This window comes from Notechis scutatus, chromosome 5, assembly GCF_049901735.1.
Source record: "Notechis scutatus isolate UNSWTSFEM ecotype Mainland chromosome 5, rNotScu1.2, whole genome shotgun sequence".
Taxonomy (NCBI): domain Eukaryota; kingdom Metazoa; phylum Chordata; class Lepidosauria; order Squamata; family Elapidae; genus Notechis; species Notechis scutatus.
This window is the reverse complement of record NC_142013.1, coordinates 46559181-46574474: the sequence shown is the minus strand read 5'-3', so window position 1 is coordinate 46574474 and position 15294 is coordinate 46559181. Positions and strand designations below refer to the sequence as shown.

The 15294-nt window shown below is 35.3% G+C and overlaps 2 protein-coding genes across 4 annotated transcripts in view; both read right to left on the bottom strand.

Moving 5' to 3' along the window:
• The window catches only part of LOC148130466 (uncharacterized), a 203408-nt gene that overhangs the window by 16756 nt on the left and 171358 nt on the right, over positions 1–15294 (bottom strand). For 2 of the 3 annotated variants that reach the window (XR_015749815.1, XM_087966662.1), the window contains one exon: positions 9288–9348. Coding sequence is in view for 1 of the 3 variants with exons in the window: in XM_087966662.1 (XP_087822788.1) it covers positions 9334–9348 (15 nt within the window). In the remaining 2 variants the exon portion in view is untranslated. Of the gene's footprint in view, positions 1–2164; positions 2387–9287; positions 9349–15294 lie in introns of all 3 variants that reach the window. The other variant, XR_015749814.1, reaches the window with a different exon arrangement.
• Positions 1–15294, bottom strand: part of CXADR (CXADR cell adhesion molecule) — a 225769-nt gene that overhangs the window by 172912 nt on the left and 37563 nt on the right. The window lies entirely within an intron of this gene.

Below are 15294 nucleotides of genomic sequence, written 5' to 3'. Positions count from 1 at the left end.
GATGATTTCATTTAAAAAATCCTTCTTTTTTGAAAGAAATTTGAAAACCAATTTTCTTATTTCAAAAGGAAGAAAACATTTGTGGATAATATTGTTAATTTTTCTATATTGCTTTTATTTTAAATGTTTCAGATCAATGGATCTGCAACCATATTCCCACAATCATGGCATGTTGATCCTAATGAGCCAAAGTGTTAAGAACAACTGAAGCCATATTTACCAGTATTTTCATTTTCAAAAATGCTTTTAAAGGTGAAGAGATGAATGCAAGGTTGGCATCTGTATACTAAAATAAAAAAGACTCTTTAGAAAAAAATGAAAGGAGGAAATGAGTATGTTTGATATATCTGCAAGGTATCTCTATTCACCAAGTAATTATTGTTATAATGTATGCAAAGCCCCCCCCCCCAAAAAGGTTTTCTAGTTATAACATTTACTTTGACTTAGAAAATATACATATCCGGAAGAGAGCATTTAGCTTGCTTCCCCCAAGTTATGGTAGCATGAAGAAAATAATTGGAACCATGTGGCAAATGTTTTACATGAATGGCTTGACTCATGTGCAAGTCCCACATGGTTGTATTTATGGTGATCATTATAGCGAAGGTTTGCCTATAGCACTACAACCTTATGTTTAAGAATGTGGTATGTGAGTTCACATATGTATGTTTTCACTTCTAATATAATACTTTCAATGCCTAGATATGAATTTGTTTAAATATTAATTAATGCACTAATACAAGATTGCAAAAAACACGTTGCAATAATTACAGAAATAGACCTATTATAACTTTCTTGGTCTTCCCCTTCTTCCCCACTCAATTAGCTGCAGAATGGGAAAGAAGGGGAAGACCAAGAAAGTTATAGCAAGGTGGAGTTAAAAAGATATTCAAAGTGAGAGACTTTAAAGATAAAAGGTCTAGGTATGAATCAGTATATGGAGCTGATAAGGATAGGGATAGGGCCAAGATTGGAGAGGCTTTCAATGAATGCTGTTTGAAACTACAAATAAAACAAAACTACTAACAAAGCTATATTGAGAAACTACAAACAAAACTATATTGAGATCCATTGATCCTGCAGAATTTTAAATATATATTAATGGTACAAAGATGGGGTAATGTGTACTCTAGTGCAGGGGTCCCCAACCGCCGGTCCGCGGACCGGACCGGGCCGGAACAAGCCTTACCGGGCGCTGGTTGCTGGCGCCGCCATCTTTTTTGGTAAAAAAGCAATTTTTCGTCAAAAAGATGGCGGCGCCTAGCGCTTGGTGAGCTTTTCCGGGTAGAAAGCCATTTCTACCCGAAAAAGCTCACCAGAAGCGCTGGCGCCGCTCATTTTTGACGAAAATCACTTCGTGACGTCACCGGAAGTGATTTTTCGTCAAAAAGATGGCGGCGCCCAGCTGACGCGGAACCGGCGCGGCGCCCAGCTGACGCCGGAACCGGGCCGCGGCGTCGAAAAGGTTGGGGATCCCTGCTCTAGTGTGAAGAATGACTATTCATCAAAAGAAGCAAAATTATCTAAGAGTACCCTTCTGCCCATCTTGTTATATGGAAGTGAGAGTTGAGTAATTGTAGTTTCAAATAACATTCATTGTAGTTTCAAACAATATTCTCCAATCTTGGCCTATTCTTGTTTTCTTTCATATGTTTTTAAATAACTTTTCATATAGTTCATCTTGCAGGACATTGTTCTTTACACCACATCAATATATCAAAATTATACTGTCCACTAACTTTTATAATGTATTTCTGTTTTCTTGACATATTAACTCAACACTCACTTCCATATGGGAAGAAGGATAATTTTGCTACTTTTGGTGAATATTCACATCTTCACACTATAGTGTACATTACCCTATCTTTTACCATTAATTGCATACCTTAAGGCTTCCTCATTCTTATTTAAGACGTGTATTTTCATATACATTTTTTTATTTTAAGGTCAAGATGTTTTCCACTATAATCATCAATCCTTTCCTCATTCCTGGGAAAACTTTACTGTGTAGTCAAACTCATGAATATGTATTCCAAGAAAAAAAACATAAACTACATTAAAAAGGACAAATAATTTAAATTATAACTCAGATCTCTTCACAAATGTATCAAAAAATTAATAAAAATTACATGAAATAGTGCTAGAAAAGGAGCGTTGGTCCTACCTGAACGCTTCTTCTCGGGGAGCCAAAGGGAGAATTAACTATTCAGAGCCCTTAAAGGATGGTCTGAATACGCTGAGACTGAGTGAACAACTGGGAACCATTACCAGGGGGTGTGTCCTCAGTTTTTCAACTCGGTCTGCAGAGCTATGAGACTAGAGACTACCCATCCTGGATTCTCCCTTCCTGGATTCTCCCTTCGGCTCAGTGGAGAATCTTTAAATCCTAAAAAAAAATTGATTATTACCTGCAAATAAAACAGAAACTAACAGAAAGTGCCTGCTAATGCACTTTAAATTCTCAGACTCTATGCAAAGGGATCATAATTGTATTCACTAACACGGTTGTGTTGGAACACCTCCTATTAGTATTGTGATTTCTTATGCACAGATAACAGATGACATCTCAATCCACGTGAACCCTATTTTCATCACATATATGCAACATACAATATGGATGTTTTAGTCTTGATGAAAATGGTTTCAAAAATTTGGTGTTGATTTTCCTCAATGGACAGACACCATACATACAGCCTATGCATTTAGATCATCCACAGAGTGATTAGATTACTTAAAGAGAAAACAGAAATAGAAGAAGTAAATGCATTTGTGGGGTCAACCATAGTGTTTTATTTCAACAAAACATTAAAATAAGAGATCAGCAGATTCAATAAAGATAGTCATTGTCTTGTTTTTATAGCATTTATAAAAGCAAAGCTTTGTTTAATGCCAAATTGCAAATAACATGAACATTCCAGACAAGCCCAAACTAACAATCAGAAAGTACTTTGGAAAATAGAGAACACATCATATTTTAACTCTTTCTTAAAACACTCATGCTATTTCAATTTTTCCCACCATGCCCAGCAACTTCAGTTCTGTCTTTGTACTTGATCACTGCTTTGCTAATAGCTCCCTCATACGTCAAAAGCAATAAATGATCCTATTTCAGAAGTTTTTGGATGCTTTATCCTGAAAACACCTCCCCAAAACTCCGATATACCATACTTCTTCACCTAAAATAAGTGGATTTATGAAAATATCTTTATATTTAAAAAAACACACACCAAAAAGTACTATAACTATAATATACAGAAGTGTGCTCCTTTATTTGTGAATGCAGATAATAAATATTCCAGATAATGTTCCTAAAATATTTCCAACTTTATTACAAATATACCTAAAACAAGTCATCATTTTTTTTCAAATATTATGATGTGCAATTATAGAGCAAGAACATTACCTTTTTTCATAACATTGCAAATAAAATAGTCATATTTTAATATCAATAAAACTTCATCTAGGTAGTCCTTGACTTATGACTATTTGTTTAATGACTAAAGCTAGGACAGTGGTGGAAATCACCACTTGCACTTATGATTGATGCAGTGCCCCCATGGTCACATGAACAAATTTAGGGTCCTTGGCAACTGGCACATATTTATGAGAGTTGCAGGTTCCCAGAGTTGAGATCACAATTGTAATCTTTCCAGGGTGTTCCCAACAAGCAAGGTCCATAGAGAAACCAGATTAATTTAACAACTACATGATTTACTTAATGACCATGGCAAAAAAAGTAATAGAATCAAATATGAGTAATAGAATCACTTAACATGACTTAGCAATGGAAGTCCAGTCTGAATTATGGTTGTAAGTCAATGACTATCTATAATACTTGTTCTATATTTACTACACAATGCTTGGATAGATTAAAAAGATGATGAAATCTTTGAAGATTCAAGTGTGCTCCAAGGAAAGCTAGAAGGTTGTACAGTTAACTCCTGGGTGTAACTCTAAACCATACAACCTACTACCTCAACCCGGATGCACACAGCTTGTAATGTCTTCTGATCTTCTTCTCTTTTAGAAAAGTATTTTCATAGATTGCCATGTTTAACATGAGTGTAGAAAGATCACTGAACATTTGGCATCAGTCCTATTGACTGAGCTTACTTTTGCACAATAAGATAAATTATTAGGTTGCAATAATTCAAATAAATCATATTAAATACATACATTTTAAATAAATGTGCTTTTGCAGAACAATAAACCTTAGAGTCAATTTACATTCCAGCAACAAAAGATTTTTGCCACATATCTTTTTACCATGATGCACTTAAATGTATCATTGGTCTTGTGTGTAGAAAAGGTCAGATTTCATCTGCTGAATCAGATATATTATTTCAAATATAATGATAAGGCAACAGTTGATTTAAAAGATTTCTGTTCAGCTTCTTTCAGTCATAGTAGATCTGATAAATATATAAGAAAGTCCTGTATACATTTGATATAAAATTTACATATCCCCGTTAAAACGAAAAGTTTTTGAAATATAAAAAAAAATCAGACCAAAATAAAGCACTTCAGATTTTTTTCACATTTAATATAACATATGCAATTCAATTGAAAAACAAACTAAAACTTTTTAGGGGGGAACTAACAATTTAAAAAGTACAATAACATGGTTGCCTAAATGTACACACCCTCTTATAAGTAGGATATGGCTGTGTTCAGAATTTTTACATTGAAACTGCCATAAATAGTCAGAACATACTTGCCATCAATTAAAGTAACTCTGATCAAGCCCATATAAAACATCAGCAATTGGAGCAGGATTTTCTGACACTTACTTAGTTGCCTTTTCCATTAAAAGCCATGGCCTGTCAAGAGGGATATCATTGTTGAAAGGTATCAGTCAGAAGAGAGGGGTACAAAAAAAATCCTGGGCGTTGGATATACTATGGAACACAGTGAAGACAATCATACACAAGTAGAGAAAATATGACATAACAGTATCATTATCAAGAATTGTATGTCCCTCCAAAATTGATGAAAAAAAACAAGAAAAAAAATCCAATAGGCTGTCAAGAGATCTCCAACAATATTAAAGAAGCTGCAGGAATTTTTGGCAAGTACTGGTTGCATACTACAGATGGCAACAATCTCCCATATTCTTTATATATCTGGGCTGTGGGGTAGATTTTTTTTTCACAAAGAAAAACATTGAAGCCTGGCTATATTGTCTAAAACCTATATCAAGTCTGACAAAAGCATTTTGGAAAATGTATTATGGTCTGATGAGATCAAGGTTGGACTTCTTGGGCATAATTCCAAAAAATATGTTTGGTACAAAAATGATACTGTGGATCACCAAAAGTACTCCATACCCTTGGTGAAATATTGTCGTGGCAGCTTTATGATATTTGGCTGCTTTTCTGCAGTTTGAAGTGGGGCTTTAGTCAAAGTGGAAGGAATTATGAATATTTCCAAATATCAGTTGAGTTTTGCACAAAATGTTCAGGCTTCTGCCATAATGCTGAAGATGAAGAGGAATTTGACCGTTCAACACAACACAGCATATCTCCAAATCAACAAACAATGGCTTTAGAAGATCAAAGTTTTGGAATTGGCCCAAACTTGAATCCAATTGAAAATCTGTGGGATGACCTGAAGAGGGTTGTGCGCAGGAGATGATTTGGCTTTCCCCCAAAAAGTCTGAATACTGTCATAAAATCAAAAGGTGCTTCAATGAAGTATTAATTTAAGGGTGTGCACACTTATGTAACCACTGTCAAGCTTCAAAAGAAATCTTACTGTTGCTACTACACTCACATCTCAGCTTTCCAATGAAATATGGGGAGAGGGAGCAGGAGATAAAACATGCGCCAGCCAGACATCAAGATGTTGGCATCAGAACCAAGGACATTTCAGCAAGCCAGAAAGACTTTCCCACAAGATCTGGAGATTGTATTGGGCAATGAGACCTGAGTTAATTGGCGGGGGATGGTGGAATAATGTGAACTTTAACTATGGGTAAAGATCTACATTTGGTTTTGCTCCAAACATGTTAAAGTGATGTACTCAATAAAAGGTTTTGCATGAAGAGATTAGATTGTCTTGGTGGTGCTTGCTTTGGTTGGGTTTGTCAGTCGGAACCCTGACAACCACATTATTGTAAGTTTTTTATTTTTACGTTTACCCCTGAAATATTTCAGTTTATTTTCCCATTGAATTGTATAGCTTATATATTATATTAAAGATAGGGGGGGAAAAATCTCAAGTGCTTTATCTTGGTCTGATTTTTTTTTACATCTCAGAAACCTCGTATTTTGATATCCACTATATCAGGGGTGTCAAACTCATGGCCCATGGGCCGGATGCAACATATGCTGGCCTCACCCACTCCCGGTTTAGCAAAGGGGAAAAAGTCCCAATATATCACATGACACTGCCATGAGGATGCAAGTTTGACACCCCTGCATTATATGAATGTGTGTGTGTAAATGTGTAAATGTGTAAATGTGTGAGAGAAAGAGGGGGGAGCCATTCTGTAATGTAACCCCATTCCATAATGTTCAGTAGCTCCCAATTTACCCTTGGGCTAAAATAAATTATCTTTTCTTGACTACAGGGCTATATGTACAAGGATTTTGGCTAAATTTTGTTTCCACAAATCAGATTTTTTAATGTTTATTTTTTTTGTTCTATTTCTATACTGCTTATATTGTTCTTCACCAGACACTTTACTATAAGTACATTTTATGATTCTAAATGTACAGGTAGTCCTTGACTTACAGCTACAACTAAGCCCAAAATTATGTTGCTAAGTAAGACAATTAAGTGAACTTTGCCCCATTTTACGACCTTTGTTGCCACAGTTAAGTGAATCTTTGCAACTGTTAAATTAGTAACACCATTGTTATATGACTATAGTTTCCCCATTAACTTTGCTTGTCAGGAGGTAGCAAAAGGTGATCACATGACATCAGGACACTGCAACCATCATGAGTTAATTCCCAGGTGACTGAATTTTGATCAAGTGATTATGGTGATGCCTCAATAGTCATGTGAAAAACAGAGATAAGTCACTTTTTTTCCAGTGGCAGCGTAACTTCAAATGGTCACTAAACGAACTGTTGCAAGTTGAGGACTACCTGTACAATATATGCATAAATCCCTACCATTGATGCCTCTAGATATTTTTATGTTCCCATCTTCTTCCCCCAACATCATTTACAAGAGTATAAATCCCAATGGGTTGCAATCACTTGCAATTATTATACCTTATAATTCATAGACTTGTACAATTTTTATTGCCAGCTATGGAATGGCCAATTTTGTATTTCCAAGTTACTACATTTCTATATGTACTGAGTATTAAAGGTTCTAAGAAAGCCAACTTTAATTTTTTATTAGATTTTATTTATTAGTTGTAATCATTTTAAAAATAATTTAATAGCATTTTCCAGATATGTATGTATGTATGTAATGTTTGCATAAACATTGACTGCTTGAAAATAGTTGCCTAGAAATCAGTGATGATAATTGATATACCTTTCTATCAGAGTGGTATTCAGCAGGTTCTGACCAGTTCTGGAAAACTGGTAGTGGAATTTTTGAGTAGTTCAGAGAACTGACAAATACCACCTCTGACTGGAGATTTTACAGTATCCTTCCATTGCCATGCCCACCAAACCATGCCCACAGAACCGGTAGTAAAAAAAAGTTGAACCCCACCACTGCTTACTATGTACACCTCTGTTAACTCACCAGACTGACACAGACCCATAGAAACGAGCTTGTGCACAGTATTTCACCACAAGATCGGATCTACGGGTTTATGCCAATTGGCACTTATGGAAATAAATTTGAAAAAAACAATTGCTAAGGATTTATGAGGAAAAGCAAATCTCAAATTCATATTTAAAAAATGGTACAAATCATAATAAGATGGTTACAATTATGCATGTTATGAATATTGAAAAACTACTCAAAAAGTATCTTTATCTAACAGATCTATGATAAAATCATTTGCAGAAAACTAAGAATAAATTTTGACTAGTGAAATACTGATAGAGTAGCTCTTCGGTACTCAATTGCTTAAAAATGTGGTACTCAATGCATTTTGGTGCAAAAATGTTATCCTGATACTCATTGTTTGTTTGGTACTTGATGTGCTGCTATAGGAAAAGGGCCATGGGGACAGACAAGAAGTCAACCATGCCAGGAAGGTCACTGAAAAAAGAAGAGAGAGGACAGCTGCAGAGGGTGAACAGGAAGTCGGCCATGCTGGAGAGGTCACTGACATAAGAAAAGGACAGGCAGGAAGCTCTTCTCAATCAAAACAAAGAGCTATGTGATAAGTCACATGGTTTGTTTGACATTTATTTTAGTGCTCCTTGCTCCTCTTGAAACCAATTAATGACGAGTACTGAGGTACCACTGTAGCTCACATTTCATAATTCAAAAATAAAAATGTGATGCAAATTTGCCAGTAAGAATGAAAAATCAAACTCTCAATAAAAAAGCCTTTATGCAAACAAATATCTAGCACCTCTAATTAGCTTTTTAAACTCAGAGAACAAAACAGATTTCTTAAATCAACATTCAGACAGTAGCAACAAATGTAAATCGGTTTGTTGTGCATTCTTTTAAAAAATCATATTAAGCAGGACAGCAGATCATTAGAGAAAATGAAGTGATTCACATATATATCCCCATATGTCTTCCATTAGAAGAAAAAGTTGGATATACCTCATGATCCATATTGGGGCCCAAACTGCAATGTGCCTCAATATCAGTAGTTAGGTAAACTGTATTTCCTTTAATAGATTGTACTATAAAGTCAAACACTGCAGGTCATTCTCCGATTTATCATACTTGATCAATAATTTTTTTTCTTATTTGTCGCTTTCATCATCATAGACTTTGCTTTAGAAATATAATTCTTTTATTCCAAAATATTATTAGGTCTTCCTAAAATGTTTTTCCATACCAACCTATGGTAAAACTTTAGGATGTTATCATATTTCATTCCTAGAATGGAATACATATACTGTCAGGTAAATATAAATAGGACTCTTGATTCAAAGGATTACTACAGAGAAAGCCATTATATTACACATTAGATGTGACATTACTTCACATATGTTAAATAAGGAATTCAGTTTGCTTGTCTTCATTGATAAATTTCACTTTCAAATAATGAATCCAAAATATTTAAATAAAATGTTAAGGCAAGATAAGCTTATACACTGTGCTCATATGATTATTTAAAAGTTTGCATTGAAACATTACTTAAATAGCATATATGAGACAATACAAAGGTACATTTAATATTTTATTACCTTATTTAGTTCTTATATGATCAAATTCTTCATCTGTTTTTTCCATTTATTTTTCATTACACTATAATTGAATTAAGAAATACAGCATGAAACAGTTCTGTATTAAGAGAGCCTTAAAAAATTACATCATAGGAACACATCATTCTCCCCCAATGCATCTCTTTGGCAGGATATACTTAACTATTTTTTTCAATAATTAAAAAAATGAATAATATATTTTTACCTTAAAAGTAGTAATGGAAAAATATTTTTAAATGGACAAAATAGAAAAGATATGTTACTTAGCAATAAGACCAATGCTGCAAACCTGTGTAAATGCTTGATGACCTTGCTAAATATTGTAGCCTAAACTATGATAACTTTTACCAAAGTAATTACCAGTTTATAAAAGCATTAACTTCCTGTTTATGAAATATTTATTTTTTCCACTAAAGCAATTGGTGCCAAATTTGGGTATAATTCCAACCCCTCAAAAGTTAAATGATTTTTTTCTATTGCAATTCCTATTGCTTTTGTGAATGGTCATTTAATGAGCAGTTGCTAAACAAGGATGTTTTTTGTTCCCTTTTAGTCTATTAAAAAAAAGTCCTGGAGACTGCAGCTTGCTTGGCAAGCTTTCAGAAATGGTTTGCTATTGCCTGCTTCCTAGGGCTCAGAAAGAATAAACTGGCCCAAAGTCACCCAAATGGTTTCATGCCTCAGGCAGCACTAGAACTCTCAGTCTCCCAATTCCTAGCCTGTTGCCTTAACCATTACCTGTATTTTAATCTCAATATACAGAGAAACACTAAAGCACCAATCTACTTAATAATTTAGTTAAAATACTACTTAAGGATTTATGTTTGTGAAATGTGAATAATGTTTCATTTGGGAGTATCTGTGAGCACTTTTCAATCAACAGACAAAAATACTTCACAATAATAGAATAAATTCCATATTTGAGAGTACATACTGAATTATTAGAAATATTAACTGTTTATTGGAGTGATCTTTATGCCTGTAGAGAATATAACTATTACCTTTTATCAATAATGTTTAATTTAAAATATATATTTTTCACACTGAGACATAGTTGTTATTGTTTGACAGAGAAATACAAAATACAAAAAGTCATAATAAGGCATATAACAATACTGCATATTGAACGGAATTGTTTTTGCATTCTGCCTTCAAGTGAAAATTTATTTCAATTAGAAATACTCAAGCCACACAGCAACAAACTTTTATAAAGAACTGGTTTGCTACACTGGCATTACCATTTAGTACCATAAGTACATGATCTACATTGCTCCCTGAAAAAAATAAATAGTGTACATTTTCCCTTACTACTTGGAGAAGTATCCCATACCCAGAAATAGACACTGTTACCAACTGGAAATCCACTTACTACCTGTATCAACTTCTAAGTATATGGTTTATGACACTAAATAATTTGTAATGCTATTATACAGAAATTAGACTTCTTAGCGCCAGAGGAATCAGCATTTTGTTTTCAGGCACTGATTAGAAAGCTGAGTTATTCTATCTAAAATGGACATCTACCTAAAATGGACTCCTAACATCAAAAACCTCATCAAAAAAGCACAACAAAGAATGTTCTTCCTGCACCAACTCAGAAAGCTCAAACTGCCCGAGGTGCTGCTGATACAGTTCTACAGAGGAATTATTGAGTCTATCATCTGCACCTCTATAACTGTCTGGTTTGGTTCTGCAACCCAATAGGACAGACACAGACTTCAGAGGATAATTAGGACTGCAAAAAAAAAAAAAAAACAACAATTACTACCCACTTGCCTTCCATCGAGGACCTATATACTGCATGAGTCAAAAAGAGGGCTGTGAAAATATTTACAGACCCCTCACATCCTGGACATAAACTGTTTCAACTCCTACCCTCAAAACGATGCTATTGAGCACTGCACAACAGAACAACTAGACACAGGAGCAGTTTTTTCCCAAAGCCATCACTCTGCTAAACAAATAATTCCCTCAACACTTTTCAACTATTTACAAAGTATGCACTACTATTATTGTTAATCTTCTCATCACTCCTTATCACTCATCCCCTCCCACTTGTGAATGTAGGACTGTAACTTTGTTGCTTGTATCTTTACAATTTATATTGACTGTTTCCTAGTATGATTTGATTGTTGATTGTACCCTATGACTATCATTAAGTGTTGTACATTATGATTCTTGATTTTTAACGAATGTATCTTTTCTTTATGTATACTGAGAGTATTTACACCAAGACAAATTCCTTGTGTGTCCAATCACACCTGGCCAATAAAGAATTCTATTCTATTCTATTCTATTCTATTCTATTCTATTCTATTCTATTCTATTCTGTTCTGTTCTGTTCTGTTCTGTTCTGTTCTGTTCTGTTCTGTTCTGTTCTGTTCTGTTATATTCTATTCAGTTTCATGGAACTTGACCCACTCTGTTGAAGGAAAAAAGTTGCATTTCTTAGCAGCGACCCCCATATAATTAATGTCATACTGATAATCAAAGTTTAACTGAATAGGAAATTGATAAGGGATATCTGAATTACTTTATCACTTAATTAAGATTAAATGTGGCCCAGAGTTAATCATAATATCCTTGGATCTTCATTTTATTTTTGCATTTTCATCAGCATTCTGACATGAATTAAAAAGCCCTTAAAAGCAATGCAACTAGTTAAACAATCAGAATTAAAAATAAAAGCATTGAAATAAAAGTGGGGAAAAATATGTCAGCCATCACAACACATTTTCATTCAAATCACATGACACAAATCAGTCTTTTCATCTTACTGGACTATGTCTGAAGTACCCTAACCATGCCTTCATTATTTTTGTGAACAACTGCAGTAATTTCATTGCCAAAGTCAGGATAGATATCTTCCTGGGTATTGATCCAGGCTTAAAACCATAAGGTCTGCTGTATTTTTGCTATTTCTCTAAGAATTCTAGTCACACAGAAAAACACCCAACAAATTCTTGTGATAACTTTCTGTGAAGAACTAGAAGCAAGACAAACCAGTCCCTGTATAACAACAGAATCATTGTGCTGATTTTATGAATGTAGATTACAAAACTTGCCAAAGGAAAGAGGCAAAAAGGCAGAATGCCAGTTGAATACACACTGCTTACAATGAAGATCAGGGAGTGCTGTTGCTGGGTTTGCGCTGCTCAAGTGCCTGTTCAGCAAAACTTAAGATACTTGTATTTTTCAATACTCAGAATAGAATAGATAAAATAGAATTCTTTATCGGCCAAGTGTGATTGGACACACAAGGTCTTGGTGCAAATACTCTCAGTATACATAAAAGAAAAGATACATTCGTCAAGAGTCAAGAATCATCAGTACAACACTTAATAATAGTCATAGGGTACAATAAGCAATCAAATCATACTAGGAAATAGTCAATATAAATCCTAAGGATACAAGACAAAGTTACAGTCATACAGTCACATGTGGGAGGGAATGGGTGATAAGGAGTGATGAATAGATTAACAGTAATAGTAGTGCAGACTTTGTGAATAGTTGAACAGTGTTGAGGGAATTATTTGTTTAGCAGAGTGATGGCTTTTTGGGAAAAAACTATTCTTGTGTTTAGTTGTTCTGGTGTGCAGTTCTCTATAGTGTTGTTTAGAGGGAAGAAGTTGAAACAGTTTGTGTCCAAGATGTGAGGGGTCCGTAAATATTTTCACAGCCCTCTTTTTGATTCGTGCAGTATACAGGTCCTCGATTGAACGCAGGTTGGTAGTAATTGTTTTTTCTGCAGTCCTAATTATCCTCTGAAGTCTGTGTCTGTCCTGTTGGGTTGCAGAACCAAACCAGACAGTTATAGAGGTGCAGATGATAGACTCAATAATTCCTCTGTAGAACTGGATCAGCAGCTCCTTAGGCAGTTTGAGCTTTCTGAGTTGGTGCAGAAAGAACATTCTTTGTTGTGCTTTTTTGATGACATTTTTGATGTTAGGTGTCTATTTTAGGTCATGTGATATAGTGGAACCTAGAAATTTGCAGGTTTATACTGTTGATACTGTGTTGTCTAGTATTGTAAGAGGTGGTAATATGGGAAGGTTTCTTCTAAAGTCTACCACCATTTCTATAGTTTTGAGTGTGTTCAGTTCCAGATTGTTCCAGTTATACCACGAGGCAAGTTGTACAACCTCCTGTCTGTATGCAGATTGTCTCGAATGAGACCAATCACTGTTGTTTCATCAGAAACCTTCAGTATTTTAACAGATGGATCATTTGAGATGCAGTCATTGGTATATAGAGAGAAGTGGAGAAAGCACACAGCTTTTTGGGGAGGGGCTGTGCTAATTGTACAGGTATCAGATATGATTCTGCCTAGCATACTCAACGAGTAGTCCTTAATGGGTCTAAGTCTACATGGAGGGAAGTAAGCAGTGGGGTGCCACAAGGTTCCGTCTTAGGCCCAGTACTCTTCAATATCTTCATTAATGACTTAGATGAGGGAATAGAAGGGGAACTTACCAAATTTGCAGATGATACTAAGCTGGCAGGAATAGCTAACACCCAAGAAGATAGGCTCAAGATCCAGATGGATCTTGACAGACTAGAACACTGGGCCATATCTAACAAAATGAAATTCAATGTAGATAAAGGTAAAGTCCTACACTTAGGCAAGAAAAACCAAAAGTACACATATAGACTGGGTGAAACCAGGCTCAATAGCAGTAACTGTGAGAGGGATCTTGGAGTCTTAGTGAACAACCAGCTAAATATGAGCCAGCAGTGTGCAGCAGCAGCCAAAAAAGCTAATGCAATCCTAAATTGCATTAACAGGATACAATCAAGATCAAGTGAGGTACTAATACCATTCTATAAAGCCTTAGTAAGACCACACCTAGAGTACTGCATCCATTTTTGGTCACCAGATTATAAAAAAGATATTGAGACTCTAGAAAAAGTACAGAGAAGAGCAACCAGGATGATTAGGGGACTGGAGATTAAAACATATGAAGAACGGTTACAGGAACCGGACTTGGCTAGTCTAGTGAAGAGAAGGACCAGGGGAGACATAATAGCAATCTTCCAATGTTTGAGGGGCTGCCACAGAGAGGAAGCTATTTTCTAAAGTGCCTGTAGGCCAGACAAGGAATAATGGATGGAAACTGGAAACTGAACAAGGAGAGATTCAACCTGGAAATAAAGATAAACTTTTTGACAGTGAGAACAATCAACCAATGGAACAGCTTGCCCTCGGAAGTTGTGGAAGCACCATCACTTGAGACCTTCAAGAAGAGATTGGACTGCCATTTGTTAGAAATGGTGTAGGATCTCCCGCTTGGGTGGGGGGTTGGACTAGATGACCTATAAGGTCCCTTCCAATTCTGATTATCTGTTATTGTTAACCATCTTGTTAGCAAATGAGTGTAAATTAGTTGTTAGTCATTAGATTTGGGGGTATAAACTTTCCTTTCTGCAAAACATAAATAATTCATGCAAATATAGACACTTTCATCTTTTCTGGAATGGAAATTCTTCGTGGAGGGAGAAAGGGAGGTTGTACTTTAAGGATCACTTGCAGAAATTATTTGAAAAAGGATACAAAGATTCACCATTTTCTGACACATTCAAGAAAAAAGCAATAGGCAAAAAAATCAGTTTTTTTTTTTCTCAGTCTCTGTTGCATAATTGTAAAATATCATTGGTAAAAGTCATATCCTTATATCCAAGTATTGAGTGCTCTTCAAAATCATTCTGTGAAGGCAGCTACTGTCTACTTTATATCCAAAGTTAAGTCCAGTCTTCATAACAGTAGCTAAAAAAATGCATCACCACTGAGACTTAGGAGTCATGGTAACCTCTACCTGGCCAGCTGCCCACCTTTTCTGCACATTAGCCAGAGGCAGAATTATCCTGTGTAAATGTTACAATGCCTGGGGAGTGGAGTGTCCCAAAGTGAATCTGATCCTTGTTCATTCTTTCATTTGCTTCTTGGCAGATATAGGTGGATCTGGCTGGGACAGAGGAAAGAGAGGGAAAG